General features: G+C 35.1%; 1 protein-coding gene across 1 annotated transcript; it reads left to right on the plus strand.

Annotated features, from left to right (window-relative positions):
• Positions 1-6: 6 nt before the first annotated feature.
• LOC126947428 (ankyrin repeat domain-containing protein 30B-like) lies at positions 7-19,393 on the plus strand. Its single transcript, XM_050778080.1, has 7 exons — positions 7-56; positions 1,494-1,584; positions 6,655-6,683; positions 6,776-6,848; positions 12,621-12,651; positions 15,561-15,633; positions 19,295-19,393. The coding sequence occupies exons 2-7, from the start codon at positions 1,563-1,565 to the stop codon at positions 19,358-19,360; spliced, it is 294 nt and encodes a 97-aa protein (XP_050634037.1). The 5' UTR covers positions 7-56; positions 1,494-1,562; the 3' UTR covers positions 19,361-19,393.
• Positions 19,394-19,663: the final 270 nt, after the last annotated feature.

Below are 19,663 nucleotides of genomic sequence, written 5' to 3' on the forward strand. Positions count from 1 at the left end.
TGGTCCCATCAGAATCCAAACAAAAGGATGAAGAAGAAAATTCTTGGGATTTAGAGGTACTATGTATTATCAGTGTTTTTTTAATATTAGAACTGCATGATACGAAAACATAAAATCAGAGGCTTAGACTTTATCTTCTCACCTCTGCATATGTCACCCTAAATTATTTTTGATAGTTTTCAGGATACGCTTAATAGAGAATCTATGTGCTAGGTAGATTACTGCTTCATTGTGAAAATCTGCTAATGTATAGGATTAATTTAAGAAGCCAGCGTGGTATAGTGGCTTAGAAGTCACTAGCAATTCACATGGGATCTGAAGTACGTTTGTCTAAAAGCGAAAGAATTACACTGAATCCAGCTATGGGCAAATATATGATTCTGTGGTATATCTAGATGTACAAAAGTTCTAAATGGCTTCATAGAGAGATAGTTTAAACTTCAGTATTGTAAAAGCTGGGACGTGGAAAATTAATGGCTGGGACTTGAACGTATTGACGTATCTTTATTGTTCAATATAGAGCTGAGGGAACATTTCAGGAGAAAGAAAAGTCTGAGGAATAGGAAACCTTCTGGGACTGTAATAACAAGAGTGTTGGTTGAGTATTCTTTTAAAAAATATAAATTATTTTCACAAATAGAACTCCCTGAGGCCCTTTGTGGCAATCAAGCTGCAGCAGCATGAGCGTCAAATAGTAGTGATGTATTTTAAGGTCACAACTATGGAAAGACATAGAAAGGATCTGACCTCTTACAAACAAGCAGCTGCTGCCTGGTGGTAACAGCAAAGGGTGGAAGTGAATAGACAGGTAGATTTTATCTGATTTGTCATTAGACAAAAATACTTTAATATTTGTTTGCTTTCATTTAGACATGACATAATTTTTTTCTTACTGCATTTACATTCTATTCAAGCACTTTTTCTGTCAGCATAAATTTTGTCAAAAACATATTGCTGATTTTAAGCCCCTGTTTACCTAAATAAAGCAGCTTTTTCAACATTCTGTGCATACATTATATGACAGACTCTAAAAGTTCTCTTCATGACATGCATCATTTTTAACACTAAACAATTCTATAATCATGAATATTTTAAATGTTTAATGTGGTATGTGTTATGGCAAGTAGCGAGTGTGTTGTATTTGTTTGAAATGTCATATTTAGTTTTGATGAGGACTACACATAAGTTAGATATTTTTAAGAGATAATTTTTGAAATATGCATGAGTGAATTTTTTCGTGATTGTGACGTATTTTTCCTGCTCAGTAACCAAGTTAATGGCCACATGAATGTAAAGATAAGCTTGATGTAGACCGTATTACGTGAGGTTTTCTATCAAAATGTTTTGGTGCTTTATACATATCTGCTCTAAAATTGAATTGCTTGTGAAGTAGGAAACTGTGTTTTTAAAAAAGATTTTAATTAGAAAATTTTGATACTCTTCATTATTAGGATTTTTCCATTTAAATTATTTATTGATATTACTTTTAACAGAGTGACCGTGAGACTGTTTCACAGAAGGATGTGTGTTTACCCAAGGCTACACCTCAAAAAGAATTCCATATGATAAGTGAAAAATTAGAAAGTAAGAACCATTTTTTACTTAAAAAGCCATTTGACCAAATATTTCTCTAAACTGATGAGGAAGAATATCCTCTAATAGCCAAAGAGAATTACCTTCTAAATGCAAAGTGCGGAGAAAAAGAGAAGTGAAATGGTGATAAGTTATACATCTTATCAGGTATTGGCAACAGACTATATTGAGAGTGCTGAAACGGAGCTGAATTACTAGTTTGAATTCAAGATATTCCAAGACCTGAGGAAAATAAGAAAATAAGAAAGAAGAAAGTAGTAAAAGAGGAAAAGAAGACTGAGAGAGACAGAGTGTACAGAGAGTACATGAAGGAACAGGAAGCATGTTTATATAATGGAGGATGATAAAATGAAATGATTCTTTACAAAGAGATTGGGTATGGTTAGAAATTTGGGAAGAATAAAAAGTGACCTTCTAGTACCAAAATTTACCAGAGAATTACAGCAAAGGTATTCTGATTCTTCCTGTATTTCTCACTGGTGGGAAGCCATTAGGGATGGAAGCACTTGACCATGGAGAACTGTGTTCTATTTGCAGTAGGTGAGAGTAAGCATATGTGCACGGCCACACATGTATACAATTTGTCATATACAATCCGTATATACCAGAAGTTTTCATAGAAGATCAGCTGGAAACCTTGTCAACAATTCACACTGTGATTCAGCCGACTTAGGATTCTGCATTTTTAGTAAGTTCTCAGGTGATGCTGATGCTGGTGGTCCTTGGACCTTGCTCTGAGTAGCAAGAGGAGAGGCCATTCTTGGGAAAAATGTGGAAGAGGAGCAATTGGGTAGAAGGTTGCAGTGGAAAAGGGTCAGGGGAAAGGATTATGTTGATCTTACTTCTGAGTGTGTTTTGAGCCAGAGGTGAAGAAGGAAGGGGCAACACAATAGAAATTATAGAAGGAAGATATTACCACTAAACAAAGAGAAAGGAAAGAGTGGGGAAAAGAAGTTTAACAGGTGTTGAATGGGAAGAATCAAGAGCACAAGTCTAGAGATTATTTTTACTAAAGAGGAGAGATTGTGAGGCAGGAAGCAGGGGACAAGGGAGAAGCCAGCTAGATTATTTTGGATTTTCTATGAAGGAAAATTGAGTGAACTCACTTCAGAAGCATCTAGAATATTTTTACTGCAGAATGTTAGAGTGTTGGTGCGCCGGAGACGACTGGAATCATGAGGGTTAGTAGAATTGGACTAAACCTCAGTGTCTCATTAATTTTCTTTATTAATATGAGGCATCAAATATATATATGTATATATTTTGTTGATATTTGCAATTTGAATAAGAGATGCTTGAATGTAAGAACCTTGGCTTGGCTTTATTTTTAAGGAAGCAAATTGTGTTGGTAAAATTGCCATTTTATAAAAATTCATTAGAGAATAACATGATACACCAAACCAGACTAATTTAAGAAACCATAAAATTCTGAATTTATGACTTGAATACTTAAGTTATTGTTATTCATAGGTATTATGCTGATTTTTACATAGAAAATGTTATTAATATTTAACAAGTCTGTTGCAAATAAATTAAAAACAAATATGTCAATATTGAAAGCTTATTAAATTTGCTATTCTTGATGAGGTTTGTACATTTTCCTCCATGAGTGGATCAAGAAATACTGAGATGGCTAAGCTAGAAATTACAAAAATGTTGGCATACTATTATACCATATGGGTATGAAAATCAATGAATATTTATATTTAGTATTATGCCATAAGTATATATCCAAGCTGATTAATTCATAACATTTTCACTGCTGAGATGTTAATTCTACATTCAGCTGAACTCTCATTCAAACTGTGTACTTTCTCAATGACAGGGCATATTAAAGAACATGATGAATGTTTGTAATGTAATGATATAAATTATTACTATTACTATTATTATTATTTTTGAGATGGAGTCTCGCTCTGTCGCCCAGGCTGGAGTGCAGTGGCCGGATCTAGGCTCACTGCAAGCTCCGCCTCCCGGGTTTACGCCATTCTCCTGCCTCAGCCTCCCGAGGAGCTGGGACTACAGGCGCCCGCCACCTCGCGCAGCTAGTTTTTTGTATTTTTTGGTAGAGACGGGGTTTCACCGGGTTAGCCAGGGTGGTCTCGAACTCCTGACCTCGTGATCCTCCCACCTCGCCCTCCCAAAGTGCTGGGATTACAGGCTTGAGCCACCGCGCCCGGCGATATAAATTATTATAATGTATTGCATTAAAGACACCTGGTGTAGCATTCAACGTTCAGTCTTTGCATTTATTTTCTCAGTGTCATGATTTGCTCCTCTGATTCAAGATCACTTCTCTCCTCATCACTGAGCATATGCATATTGGTATTACACTTTTTGCAAAAATCATACATAAATGGTTGTACAATGTTCTTGTCATTCTATAGCAACTTTTTATTTTTTTGTTCAGCGATTAGCTCATTTTTCATTTATTTTAAGATTTTAGGCTGTGCGCGTTGGCTGACGCCTGTAATCCCAGCACATTGGGAGGCTGAGGTGGGCGGATCACGAGGTCAGGAGATCGAGACCATCCTGGCTAACATAGTGAAACCCCGTCTCTAGTAAAAATACAAAAAATTAGCCGGGCGTGGTGGTGGGCGCCTGTAGTCCCAACCATTCGGGAGGCTGAGGCAGGAGAATGGCGTGAACCCAGGAGGCATGGCTTGCAGTGAGCCCAGACTGCAGCACTGCACTTCAGCCTGGGCCACAGGGCAAGACTCCATCTAAAAAAAAAGAAAAAAAATTCATAGTGTGCATTTTTACTTTGCACCACATTTAATTAGACTCTCTTCATGGTGACTAAAAAGCAACGTAAATATAATTACAGGTGTTAACAAGCCTTTGTTAAAGTGTATGTTCTACTTCATGCTATATTAGAAATTAAAAGTGAAGTACTCAAAATACAAGTATGCACAGACATACATTTCAATAGCCATTATAAATGTGGCTCACTAATCTTTAGAGCGATGCCATGTGACCTGTCCTGACTCTAAAAACTCCAGTGTACCCCTTTACAAAAATAAAAGTAACAAAAAAATAACTAAGGTAGTATTTCCCTACCTGGTTCCTCTGCATGGATTTTGAACTTCAGGGATTATCAGATCACGATTTAGAACCAGTTTTCAACCATACATGGGATTCTTAAGTGCCAAGTGATAAATGGTTCCTTGATGATGAGATAGCCCTTAATGTTTCATCTCTTTGTGTTTTGCTTTTTTATCTTGTGTTAGAAAGTTTAAAGCCAGCTATTGTCTTTATAAGGGAAAATATTTTGGTTACATATTCATTTCCTGTCTCATGACACTCTGCTTTCTTTGCACTTAGTGAGGATGTACATTTATCAAATTTTTACCTAAAACAAGCAGATGAATTAATGGTATCATTTCTTATATATGAATTTCTAAGATTTCTTCACTGCTTCAGAAGTAAATTTTAAAGATATTAATGAATCGAGAAGGACCTTCTCATTGTAATTAAAGCAGGTTTTTATTTAAAGTGTATTGAATACAATTTTAAGCACTTTTTTTCTAAAACACATACATGCAATATGGTCATGCATATTTAGCCTTCAAATGGGTAGACATAAATTTTGTGTGTTTTAGAGAGTTTATATCCCTGAAGTGTCTTAATTATTGATCAATTATCTCTCAATGAAAACCACATATGTAGTTGGTATTTCTAAATGTACTAAAGTGTGTCATACTGAAAAAATAAAAAAGTAGAGAAAAATGAGAGATTAAACATGTTTTATTCATATTATTTGATGAAATGAGATATATTTCTATATCAAAGAGATGTCTGCTTTTTCTTGAAGCTAAGTTTTCTATAAGAATTTTTTCATAACAGTAGTTTAACAACTCACATGGTAGAACAGATAGAATTAGTTTTAGAAACAAAACAATTGTAATATTCATTCCTTGAACACTAAAACTGTTATTTTCAATAACCATTATTCTAACATTGAAATACGCAGGTTAATGATATGTAAAAAGCCTCTGGAAATTTACTTCTAGTTTTTGATACTTTCATATTAGAATTTCTTTTTTTTTTCTTTTATTGAGACAGTGTCTTGCTCTGTCATACAGGCTGGCGTGCCGTGTCATGATCTTGGCTCAGTGCAACCTCTGCCTCCTGGGTTCAAGTGATTCTCGTACCTCAGACTCCCATGTAGCTGGGAATACAGGCATGTGCCACCATACCTGGCTGATTTTTGTATTTTTAGTGGAGACTGGGTTTCGCTATTTTGTCCAGGCTGGTTTAGAACTCCTGGCCTCAAGAGATCCGCCCTCCTCAGCCTTACAAAGTGCTGGAGTTACAGGCATGAGCCACTGCACCTGGCCTGTATTGGTTTGTTAATGGGTGTGCTTGAACCTTTTTGTATAAGTGGATCAGGAAATTTTAAGAGAACTAAGCTAGAGAACCCCATCAATGTAAAAATACTTGTATTTCACAGAGGTACAAAAATGAATATGTTTATTAACTTTTATTCTATAAGTAGATATGCTGACAAATTTAGAACATTCTCTGTAATGATAAGTAAATTGTACTTTTGAACTCTCATCACAGCTTTGCAATTCCTAAATTACAGGACAAATTGAAAAACATAATAGCTACATGTAGTATATTGACATAAGTGATTCTGATGTGTTTCCTTAACAATATAATATTGCATTCTACCATTATCTTGGGTATTTATTTTTGTTGGGGGGTGGTGGGGGCATGACTTGGTCATCTTATTGAATACAACTTCTTTCCTTATACAGCAGCTTACTCTTACTTCTATTAGGATTTTTGTGCTTTAGTTATTGTCACTTTAAATATATTTTCACTGTTGAAATCTTCACAGCATGTTTGGTGAAATCTATTTTTGAAATTTTCTTAGGTATATTTCTGTCAAGTAGGCATGTTAACAAATACAATCACCCAAAAGAACCCAAAACTTAGTGTAATCCCTTTTCAATTCAAGCATGAGGATTCATCTTCATATTCACACTGTATGAATGTTTGGTAGGCTTTGACAGGCTTGCATATAATCAATTATATACGTCCCTTTTCTTTTAGAGTCTCCTCATAAAGATGGTCTTCTGAAGGTAATACCTTTTATATTTTTATCTTGAGTATTAACTACATATTTTATGAAGTATACATTATATATTAATTATTTTGTTTCCAAACCCTTTAGCCTACTTGTGGAATGAAAGTTTCTATTCCAAATAAAGCCTTAGAAGTGAAGGATATACAAACATTCAAAGCAGGTAAATTTTGTAATTTTAATTTTACTCTGGAAAGAAGAATATTAAAATATTTGAAATGCTGAGAGCCTTTTTATTCCCAATGTTGTTTTCTTTTCAAAATTTGATGGGAAAATTTGATACAAATAATGCCAATGTTAGTATTTATGTTTGAAAAAATGCCATTTACAAGCATAAGATTTAGAGATTTAAAAAAAAAAAATCCGCTTTACTTCATGTGGTTCTACTTTAATGTCCTGATAGTATAAAGTTTCCAACTTGCAATTTCTGTATGTGCTTGGTTTCAAGGCAGGTGAAATTTGAGACTGTCAAATATTTGCAGTGGTTCAAATACTGACTGGAATTCTGGTAATTACCTAGAGGAAAATTTCACTTGCTGACATGACAGCTGTGAGTGTTGTCACTCTGAGAATCTAAAGAAAATCAGTTTTTTTTTTTTTTTAATTAGCTGACTGAATGTGTGTGTGAGTGTGACTTATAATATTAAAAAGTAAATCAAGCAATCATTCCTTGATGACTCTTTGCTACACAGTGTTTTAGAAGAGTGACTCCAAAGCATTTGGCCTTGGTGTCTTTTTATGCTACTGTAATTAATTGCCTAGAGGTACAAAACAGCCTGAATTAGTTTTTTGTTGTCATTTCCATGCATGTTTAAAACATTTTACAACAGGCTGTGCACGGTGGCACATGCCTGTAATCCTAGCATTTTGGGAGACCAAGGCAGGCAAGTAACTTAAGGTCAGGAGTCCCAGACCAGCCTGGTCAACATAGTGAATCCCCATCTCTACTAACAATAACAAAAAATAGCCAGTTGTGGTGGTGGGTGCCTGTAATCTCAGCTACTCTGGAGGCTGAGGCAGGAGAATCGCTTGAACCTAGGAGGCAGAAGTTACAGTGAGCTGAGGTTGTGCCACTTTAGCCTGAGTGACAGAGTGAGATTCCATCTCAAAAAGCAAACAAAAAAACAAAAATTCTCAACATATGTGTGCGGTTATAGACTATATGTAGAATTTGTTTTCTTGTCTTATTGTACTGTACATATTATATTGGAACTTCCTTTTTTGTTTACTTATCATATATTTTAGTTGTACTTAATACAATTAGCTCCACTTTGATTTAAGGCCTCATAGTTTGTCATTTTAACTCTGAAAGCATTTAATTAGGCTGTCTTTCATAGCCACTAAAAGTCAACATTAAATGACAGCTTGTATCAGAGAGCTTTTATTGAAGTGGGAGTATTTACTGCTTCAATTAATGTTAAAAATTAAAGTGAAAATATTTAACATACAGGAATACATTTTAAATATTTATCTTTTTGGAGACAGAGTTTCACTCTTTCGCTCCTGCTGGAGTGCAATGGCGTGATCTCAGCTCACTACCACCTCTGCCTCCCAGACTCAAGTATTTCTCCTGAATCAACATCCCAAGTACAAATACTCATTTGTACCAGTCACTAGAAAAGCAAATGTGATTAGTGTGATTAGCTTAGAATCATTTCTTGTTTTGTAGATGAGATGGGAGTAATGGGATAATAAATATATAAATTAACTTGTGTTTCTGTAGCAAGAAAGAATAAATAATGGTTATGTGTAGGAAGCCAGCAATGTTTTCTGCAGGGATTCATTGGAATTGTTTGAGCAGCAGCGTCCCAAGATTAGATTAAAGTATTAGGGCATACTGGTCATGGTACAAACCAGAGATTTGCAAACTTCTCCTGTAAAGGGCCAAACAGGAAATATGTTAGGTGATGTGGTCTCTATCACAGCTTTCCAACTCTGCCATTGTAGCATGAAAGCAGTCATAGATAGTGTGTGAGGAAATAGGCATGATTGTACTCCAATAAAACTTTGTCTAAAAACCATTTGGTGAGCTGAATTTGGAATTCCATAACCATGGGTTATGGAATACAACAGTTTGCATTAGGTCCCTTAATTGAGCCTGCGATACCGAGGCTCCACTAACTTTAAGCAGCTTTTTCAATACTTTTATATACTGTTTCTGCTGATAATTGTTGTCCCATGATGAAACCCTAGCCTGAACAATTCTCCCGGAACTTGGAAATCCCGAGTGGGCACCAATGACTTACTGACTCACTTACTGCGCAGTCCTTTTCACCTTCATTTTTGAGTGGTCCGTCGTGATCCTTTTGCAGCATTCATCTTGCGGGGCACCACCTGCGGGTTCCATCCTGTGGAACCTGACCTAGCAAGGGATGAGAGACGTACACTGAAATAGATATTTTGCCTGTCAGTGCGGCTCAGGGGCTTTGCTGCCTGAGTCTGCATTGTTGGCTCGATGAGGTGGCAGAGTTCGCATTATTTAGTACAGAGTAAATGACAAAGATCTCGAATAAACACCACTAGAGTGTAATTAACATTGCTGACCCCCAGTACAGAGCAATCATGCACCCTCGGATGATCAAAGTTTGGTCTTAGGACCACGTGAGTAAACAAGCTATTTGGATAAACTCTGCCACATTCCCTAGATGTTTGCTATATTGCTATCAACTCAAAGTAAAGAGGATTAGGCTACTTTCAGCCAAATCATTTACTGAAGCTATGCAACCCCACCGGCCTTCCAAGAAGGTTCGTGTCTATTTTCTATAACTATCTTTATAATTTTTCTAACCACTTTGTCTGATCCCCTACAGGTAGGGTTTCTTTTTCCCTGTGAAAGCCATCAGTTAAGGGGCCATGTCTAACTAGGAAATATAAATATAAAATAAATAAGTTTGTATTTCCAGTGGGAATGGAAAGATAAAGCAAATGCAGAAAAGAGGTACAGTTAATATGATTTACTGATTATTGAGTTTAAAAAGCTAGGGGAGAGAAAAAATCTCAGGTCATTCATAAGTTTCCACGTGGGGAATGCTCATGGGGAAGGAGTCAGAAATTGTCAGGTCAACAGAAAAGTGCAAACAATCATGGGACAGACCAACAATTTTCTTCACATATTGAGTTCAATGAAACATTTATGTGGGATATTTTCAGTAGGTAATTGGATTATTATAGGTATTTCTAGCTGGAGATAGAACTCTGGTTGGAGATGCAGGCTTAGAATAATTTTATTATAATTTTTAGACAAAGCCATAGATCTCAATGAGTATATCCATGATGCAGAAGATGTAGAATAAGAGGAAAGCCATTGACAAAACCCTGGAAATATCAACATTTCACAGAGTCAAAGGACTTCGTAAAGGAGACCGAACAGTGGCTAATGAAAAGTAGGAGAGGAGTGAGAGAAAATGATGTGGCAAATTTCTTTTAAATGTGAGAATTTCAAGCAGTGCGATTACTGAAAAGTCAATTGGAGTTAACTTACAAGTTCTGCAGTGATAATCTGTTCAAAAGAATTATTTTAGAGTTGTTAGGTACACTGTTGATGTGGTTAATATTTCTGGTGTCCAAGAAGAAATCTCCCAAGATCCTACCTAATGCTTTGCAACTGAAGCAGTCAACATACCCAGGGTCTGGAAAATTGTCTAGACTGGGGAGTATGCGTGCCAGCATTTTTCCAGAATTGTCAAAACCTAAGGGTCTTGTATAAGGAAAAGTGCTGTCTTTTTTATGTGCTTCTTGTGGAGAGTGGAGATCTGTATTCTCTTTCTCTCTCTCTCTCTCTCTCTCTCTCACACACACACACACACACACACACACAGACATACACACGTACAGTAATTCACCCTTATCCATGGGGAGTATTTTCTAAGACACCCACTGGATGTCTGAAACTGTGGATAGTATGGAACCCTATACATCCATTTTTTTTAAATATGTGCATATTTATGATAAAGTTTAATTCATAAATTAGGCACAGTGAGAGATTAACAATAAGTCATAATAAAACAATAACAACATATTGTATTCAAAGTTAGGTGAATGTGGTCTCTCAAAGTGTCTTGTATTGTACTCACCCTTCTTGTTCGTGTGATGATTGTGAAATGATATAATGCCTGTGTGATGAGATGAAGTCAGGTGAATGAGGTAGGAGTTGTCATGTGGTGTTAGGCTACTAATTATTTCTGGCTATCTGACTATACATCAGAAGGAGGATCATCTGCTTCACGTGACCCTGGATCATTGAGCCATGATAATGTTGATGGTTGGGATTTTGATGACAGACCATTTTGATGACTAATGGGCAGTTAGCTTATACAAAGGGATGATTCATGACCTGGGTGAGATGGAACAGCATGTCTTAATATTTCATCATACTCCTTAGAATGACACCTTATTTAGAACTTATGATTTATATATTTCTGGAATTCCCCATTTAATATTTTTGGACTATGGTTGACCATGAGTAACTGAAATTACAGAAATCAAAACCATGGATATTATATTTTGAAATATATGTTTGGTCTTCAACACTGTTTAGTGGCATACAACTCATAAAATGTTTAGAATCTCCAAAGTGATGTCTTTGTATGCTAATAATTGAGTGGTGGCTGGCAATCCCTAGGTAGCTTCAGGATAGGAGCTGGTCACAAAAAAGAACAAGGCATGATTAGGGTGTTGGGACTTTCAGCTCCACCCCTCAACCTCCTAGAGGTGAGATGAGTTGAAGGTTATATCGATTACCAGTGGCCACAGATTTTTTCATTCATGCCTATGTAGTAAAGCTGTTTAAGAACCCAGAAGGACTGGGATCAGAGACCTTCCAGAAAGCTGAATGTATGGAAGTGTTTGGAGGCAGATGTGCCCTGGGAGGGCATGGAAGCTCCATGCTCCTTCCCCTATAACTTGCCGTATGCATCTCTTCATGTGTCTCCTTTATAATACCCTTTATAATAAACTGGTAAGTATGTTTCCTTTAGGATTTGGGGCACTCTAGCATGTTAATCCAACCCAAAGATGAAGTTGTGAGGACCCCAACATGAAACCAGACGGTTAGATGTTTCAGAGATCCAGATTTGCAACTGGTGTGGGAGGGCAGTCTTGTGAGACTGAGCCCTCAGACTATGGGATCTGAGACTCTTTCTAGATAGACAGTGTTGGAATTAAATAGGGGACAACCAGCTGGTTTCTGGTACAGAATTGGTTGCTTATTTATTGGTGGAGAAAATCCTCCAACATTTGGTCACAGATGTCTTCTGTTTTAATGATGGTGGTGTGAGAACAGAGGGAAATCACGTTGTGTGTCTTTCTACACATAGAGCAGATAAAGAGAGACTACTGTATACTCTGTTCTAACTGCTCCAAGTTCATTTATCAAGAAATTATACTTTCTAAGGTTGATACTGTCTGCTTATACTAATTCTGCTAATAATACAGTTTTCTGTCAGTCTTAAAGGGTTCTGTTTGGATTATGACTCTTTGTACACTGTAGTTCACTTGCAGATATCAAATTGTGATAAATTCTGTTTTTCCTTGCATTTGAGATCTATAAAAGAGGGGAAATAAACATTCTTAATGCATTAATTTCATCATAGTATACTTAATAATAATTTCACTATAGTCTCGATGTATGGTCCCAAATAAATGCTTTATAACAAATCATCTGAGTCTTTGTAACAAAGCATTGGAGTATTATGCTTTTTAAACCAAGACCTGAATTATGCATGAAAGTGTGCATGATTCTTTTAAACTAAGTTGAAGTCTCGCGATGTCTCCCAGGCTGCTTTCAGACTCCTGAGCTCCTCAGATGATCCTCCTGCCTCACCTTCAAAGTAGCTGGGATTATAGACATGTGCCATCATGCCCTCTTATGTTTTTAATATTCTGTATCTTTTATTTATATTTGTTGATTTAATGTATTTACTTTTTTCTTTAATAGTGGATGTGAGTTCTGTAGAGTCTACATTCAGGTAAGACTTTGCTGTTTTTTAAAATGTATATGTTAACTCAGAAAATACAGAGAAAAGAGACCACTATCTGTCGAGTATTCTACTCTAGGCTAGACAACGTATTATGTGCTTAATATTTATCATCTCACGTAGTCATCACACAGCTTTGGAAAACATCTGTGCTACTGTCACCTACTTTGTATTAATGAGGCAAATGTGGTTCAGAGAGGTTGATTAATTAGCCTATGATTTCTTAGCTAAAAAGTAGCTGACCTTTAAGTTTGCCGTCAGCCTACCTTGCTCCCAAATCCCTTCTCTTCCCTCTCGGCATAGATTGATGGAGACCTATGTATCACTAGGATCAAGGTATAGGTCCAGATGGGATCAATTCACAAAGTCACATTTTGTTATACGTTAACTCATTTTAGAGATTTCCCTTAGAACACTGGTTAATCCAAGACTTTGTTTTAACATGTTTAACAGTTAGAGTGGTAACCAGTACCTTGATTTATCATCAAAGTTTTTAGAGCAGATCTGACTTAGCTGTGGTGACAAGACATAGGTTTTTGTTTCATAAGCAAGACCAGGTAAATCCTATAGATGAATTATTTTACTCTTATTGGAGAATATCTACATAGAAATATGTTAATCATATTTAGAGGCTATTTCTTATAGATTTCTCGGTTTACTGACTTCCCAGCTTAGTTTTTCTTCAAAGCAGTACCCTGCCTAGTTGCATGCACTCTTCTTTTTTTTGCTAGAGTCTTTTTTTCTTCTTCCATGACTTTTCTATGATCTTTTCCTGATTACTTTCTTCTCTGCTTTCCTTGGTGTTCTTTTCTTCTATTATTTTATTGCTTTCTACCAGCCCCATTTTTCTATAGGTAAAATTAAAAGTACATGGAATTTTAGGATTTTAAGGACTCTTGGAGACTAATCAAAATACTTTCATATTTCAACCTGTATTTAATATCCTGGAAAAATGGTTGTTCAGATGGAGAGTCTGAAACTCAAAGTGACCTATTTAAATATAGGAGGTAACAAGTAATATTTAAACTCATTTCAAAGCCCATTACTCTTGTTTTTATATCACCATGTAAGTGAGTGTTTGAATAATAGAAAGGAAGAGGAAATGGGTCTAATTAAACAAATTGAAAAGGATAAGAATGGAATTAGCTGGAGAACCCAGTGGAAGTAGGTAACAAGGGAATTAGCAGGGAAAGGCCAAGTCTGAAGAGAAATAATCCCAGGAGTGGTAGGAGTAAGGGTTTTACCAAAGAGATCAGAGTGTTGGATCTTATGACAAGTTTGATGAAGATAAATTAGAACAAACACAGTAGACATTGGGAGTTATCTAGAAAGGCATATTAAATATGGTACAAAAGAAGTCCTGAATAGGTCACTGCTTTTTTGCTTGTTTAATTGGAAGAATGGACAAGCTTCAAGGTTTCTATGGAAAGATTTAAAAAAAAAAAATGAGCCACTGGGAAAAGTCTCTAAAATCAGATAGAAATGTGCTATTCTGTTCTTTCACCCCAAATCTTACTGGAGAGGCTTAGAGCCCCTTGAGTGCTAGGAGATTGAAGGTTGCTGAATTACATAGATCTGTGGCCCAAGGCAGGTGTCCCCTTCCCTTTGCCTCTTTTTCCAAGCCTCTGATGTTGTAACCATGTACATGTAAAGCAGGGGTAAGATTGGCTATCAAATAAGTCATGGAGCTTCAGTTGGGTTTTTGATAACATGCTTATGCTGGAGGTGAATGACTGACTGAGTCTCCATTTAGTTGTTTTCCAGGAATAGGTAAATTCAGAACTTCTTGGTTGGTCATTGAGTTTATCTTTTCATGTATACACAGAAAGAAAGATCTGGAAGTGGGTGCCACTATATATAGTGAAAGTGTCTTTCACTTCCACATCTTTCTTCTGCAGGGCTTCATGGTGGTCTCCAACCTTTAAATATTCAGCTCATCAAAGCACAGATAGTAATCTTTAAATAGAATATTTAAAGGTTGGAGACTGCCATGAAGCCCTGCAGAAGAAAGATGTGGAAGTGAGACACTTTCACTATATATAGTTGCTCCCACTTCCAGATCTTTCTCTCTGTGTATATACGGTACTTAGAGAAATCCAATTATCAGGACTCAGTTTTTCTAGCAGTCTCTCTCCTTGGGAATAAGTACAAAGATTTTTAAGGTTTTGCTAGTTGATGTAGCCCTGAACAGGGAAGGACAAGTATAAAATAAGTAGTTAGATTTTATTATTTTTAAAGTTTCAATTTTTGTTGAGAAAAATATTCCCAATAAGAAATATACATTTGTGATTTGACATTTGTAGGTTCAGCTTTTCAACATTTCAAATATTTCAGGGCACCCTCTGTAGTGTTTTAGGGTGAAGGAAAGCAACAGGGTCTTCTTAAGTGGTTTTTATGCTGAGAAAGAATGTCATTTTCCTGTGACACAGATTAGTCTTTAAATCAGAGGTAGAGAGTGGATAAAGGACAAGGGAACTGTATCTTTCTTCCTCATTTTAGGTTATCAAGTTTGTTCCAATTTAGATATCAAAAGTTATGTCAGCCATTAAATACATTTTCAGTTCATCACTGAGGACAGTTTGTGAGGACGAGTTATTCTCAGGGTATGCCAATTATATTGGCTGTCACTATTTTTTATGGAACTAAGAGTGAGTGTTCTTTGGATGTTATAGGTTCGGGAGGTAGAGTCAAAAATAGTGTAACTAAAATATTTTTTAAAAACAGAGGGCATATTTTAATTATACCAAGAAACATGATTTAATATACCGAGGACTGATCTTTCCCCAGATTTTGTTTTTTTCTTCTCATTTTTTTGGAGTGAGCACCAAGATATGAACTAGCAGATTTCCTTTTTAAATATATGAATTTGCTCCTTTATGTTGTATCTTTTTTCTCTAAAGTCCTTTTGGCAAACCGACTACTGAAAATTCACAGCCTACAAAACTTGAGGAAGACTTTAGTCTTGCTACCAAGGTAAAATGGTCTTTTGTGAAGTTGATTTTCTCAGTTGGAATCTAGTTCTGTATAGTATTTACTTTTCATGTTTTGCAGTGCTGTAAGTATCATTATTTCATGTTGGCAATATAAAGTTGGTCAGATAAAAATATTTTATAGAAATATGAGTAGTTGATTTAAACAGTTTTTTTTTTTTTTTTTTTTATGTTAGTAAATAACAAATGTTTGGTAAATACTTTGAGGGTGTGAGGGCCATAAAAAGAAAGGGCTGGAGAATATATAGTGACAGGAGCACTATATTAGAAAAAACTTTTCCACAGTAGAGAATATATAAAATCTGGTAAATTTTTATTTGGATAAGTGTACTTACTGTGAGTTTTAAAATTATCCTATTGTAACTTAAAAAAAACTCATGCTTAAATTTATCTTTAATGGATCAAGTTACTTATTATAGTAATCAAGGAATTTCTCTGATACTGTTCAGTTCCAAAACTGTGCCACATAACATATAGGATTTTTGCACTTACTATTTTGATATCACGTAGTTTTTAGGAGAGAGCTTTGTCTCAGTTTCTCTTCTTGGTTCTTTAAATACACCAAAATAATATTAGAAGTTGTGAAAATTTATTTGGGCATGGTGGTGCATGCCTGTAGTTCCAGCTACCAAGGAGGCTGATGCAGGAGGATTTCTTGAGCCCAAGAGTTTGAAACCCGTGTGGGCAACATAGCGAGACCTTAACTCAAATTTAAAAAATAATAGTAGAGGCCAGGCGCGGTAGCTTATGCCTGTAATCCCAGCACTTAGGGAGGCCAAGGCGGGTGGATCACGAGGTCAGGAGATCGAGGCCATCCTGGCTAACACTGTGAAACCCCGTCTCTACTAAAAAATACAAAACAAAATTAGCTGGGCATGGTGGCGGCCGCCTGTAGTCCCAGCTACTCGGGAGGCTGAAGCAGGAGAATGCCATGAACCCGGGAGGTGGAGCTTGCAGTGAGCCAAGATTGCGCCACTGCACTCCAGCCTGGGCGACAGAGCGAGACTCCATCTCAATAAATAAATAAATAAATAAATAAATAAATAAATAAATATTAGTAGAAATTTAGAAATGTAAATTCTCTTTCTCAGAATCTGTATTACTAAGGGATGCCAGTGTGTTTTCTAAGTTATTTAATTAAAAGTATACTTTAAACTCTTCATCTAAATGAAGAACGCAGGTTTTACCCTAAGTAAACAACCAGTTCTGGAAGCAGAGACTCTTAATAAGCATATGGTAAGATTTTAATTTCAGAATTTTTAAATTGCAGTTTTTAAACATATTGTTCAAAGATCTTTGATCACATTTGAAAATTTTAAATTTCAGAAGATTTTATATTTAGTTATTTAAATAATCTTTTTGAAGTTCTTTAGTTATTTAAATAATCTTTTTGAAGCTCTTCCATCACTATGAGATACCGCAAGTTAGAAAACATACTTGCGTGCATCCTTGTGTACCCAGAATACAGTCTTGCCTATAAAAAGCATTTTAAGAGGTTTGCAATGTGAATAATAAGCAGACAATTGATTATTTTATGTAATAGAATGTTACGAGTGAGATAATATGCATAATGTATCTTATAATTAAATCTAATGAATTTCTAAATGTGGCTTAAATTTATATTTTCTTTTAATATTTAGAATGCATAAATTCACATGCATTATCTTAAGGAAATATGTCTTAAATAAGAAGACAGTAAATCAGAGATATGTAGTAACAGGAAAGAAGGTTACACTATATTTTCTAGTATCCTCCATGTAGAATTTAGATTAAAAATATTGTAATATATTTTAGTCTCAACTCATGTTGTTTTTTTGTTTTTGAGACGGAGTCTCACTCTGTCACCCAGGCTGGAGTGCAGTGGCATGATCTTGGTTGACTGTAGCCTCTGCCTTCTTGGTTCAACCAATTCTCCTGCCTCAACCTCCTACATAAGCTGGGACTACAGGTGTGTGCCACCACGCCCAGCTAATTTTAGTATTTTTAGTAGAGGCAGGGTTTCACCATGTTGGCCAGGATGGTCTCGATCCCTTGACCTCATGATCTGCCCTCCTCGGCCTCCTAAAGTGCTGGGATTACAGGCGTGAGCCACAAAGCCCAGCCAAAACTCATGTTCTATTAAACATATGTTTTCAAGGAATACATTACTCTGAAATTCTTATTACCAATAATTTCTTCAGGTGAAAAGTTTATGAAATATTCCTTTTTAAATTTTTTCTGTCTCTGTAGTAAGACTGTTCTCGCTTTTAGGTATTGATTGAAGACCATGTTTAACTAATTGAGTGTCTTATTATATAATAATAAAATTAAAATCTTGATTACCCAGATATTAACAAAATAACTAATTATAGTGTAAATACTGATCAGCATTATGGGAATATATTATTAACAAAAGTCTGTATTTTATGTATTTTGTCACATGTCTTAGGGTAGTTGTTTCTCCTTTTCTTTCACGACTGAAGCTCATACTTGATTGACTGATCATGTCTCTTGTTTGTTTCTCCCTCCTCCGTCACCTTTTTAAAAATGATTTACCCCAGACTTTTTTCTCACAGAACACGTTTTTTCAGTATCTGCTTTTGAGGGCATCTCTGTCTCAATTGTTATTTATTTACAAGTTTCTATTTAGTTGCTACATATGATTTTCATTAATCAATCATTGCCCCCCCATGACTTATTCTGTTTTTCTCTGTTTCTTGGAAGAAGCAGAATTTATACAGTTATTTATACTTAGCTTTTTGCCACACAGAATAGAAACAACCTATACCATTTTAAGGCAAACCCAGTTAAACAAGGTACTATTAAAAACTAAAGTCTCACATTTTTCCACGCAAGAGGTAACTAATACAACTGTAAATTGTGAAGAGATATTTCAAAATATAACATGTAATTTTTAAATTTTAATTATTTCTGTAATACTATAAACTATGTAAGGGTAAATTTTTGTCCTAGGTTATTTTGGTTAAAAAAATTATCTAATGGATGCCACCATATTTATATAATAATAAATTAGATGAAGGGGATGATAGGAAATAAGTCATTGAAGAAGGGTAAGATAATCATAGAGACTACATGAGAGAGTCAAGATGAGACAGATTTTTATAAATACACAGCAAAAATATTGGTTTCAATGAGAGCAGGAACTCTCTATAATAAAAGATATGATATAAATTATTTAAAATAAAAATTAAGAAAACATAGCCAGCTAATAAATTATAGCTCAGGTGTTTTTGAGTGACTTATAGCTGATTTTAATAAAAAACTGGAAGAAAACATAAGGACAAGTACAGGTAAGAGCAATTTGTTGTACTCTTTAAAATACCTAGTAGAGAATAATTTGAATGATTCTAACATAAAGGAAAGATACATACTTAAGGCGATTAATATCTCAATTATTCTGATTTGATTATGTGAATGTATTAAGTGATAATATGTACCCCTAAAACGTGTACATTTATAGTGTGTCAACAAAAAATTTATAAACAAGGCATGAAAATTTAATTCTCACTTCTTTTAGTAACTTTATGTTTTATATTTAATGTAGCCATACTTATATTAATATAGAATGCAAAGTAAAATCTGTTTTAGGCCTTGTCAGCTTTATTATGAATTACTAATTTTAATTCTTTGGTTTCTGATTTCAGATTTCTAACTTAATATTTGACATATCCTTAAGTTATTTAACTAATTTATCTCACTCTTTGATATAACCTTGGCAGCTGTTTAGAATATTTTTGATAATAGAGTATAAATAAATAAGCATTTTATTTAAACTTGTTATTAAAATTAAATTTTCTGATCATATGAACAAGATTTTTCTTCTGTGTCTCTTAAAAGAGAAAAATCTCTTTTAAGCTTCAGTACACTGAAATAAATAAATGGAGAAATTAGTAATCTCTAGAAATATTCTGAGATTTTTGCTCATAATATCTGTATGTGATGGTACTATATACACACATCAAATGAATGTAATCAACATTGGTGAATTTTTTAAAGTACCTATTATTATAGAA

This window comes from Macaca thibetana, unplaced genomic scaffold (genome assembly GCF_024542745.1).
Source record: "Macaca thibetana thibetana isolate TM-01 unplaced genomic scaffold, ASM2454274v1 unplaced_scaffolds291, whole genome shotgun sequence".
Taxonomy (NCBI): Eukaryota; Metazoa; Chordata; class Mammalia; order Primates; family Cercopithecidae; genus Macaca; species Macaca thibetana.

Excerpts from the sequence above, each read along its gene's own strand:
- LOC126947428 (XM_050778080.1), top strand. The coding sequence starts at position 1,563 with ATGATAAGTGAAAAATTAGAAA. Across the intron at positions 12,652-15,560 it reads TCTGTAGAGTCTACATTCAG|TCCTTTTGGCAAACCGACTA; the intron begins GTAAGACTTTGC and ends TTTTCTCTAAAG. Across the intron at positions 15,634-19,294 it reads ACTTTAGTCTTGCTACCAAG|ATTTCTAACTTAATATTTGA; the intron begins GTAAAATGGTCT and ends TTCTGATTTCAG.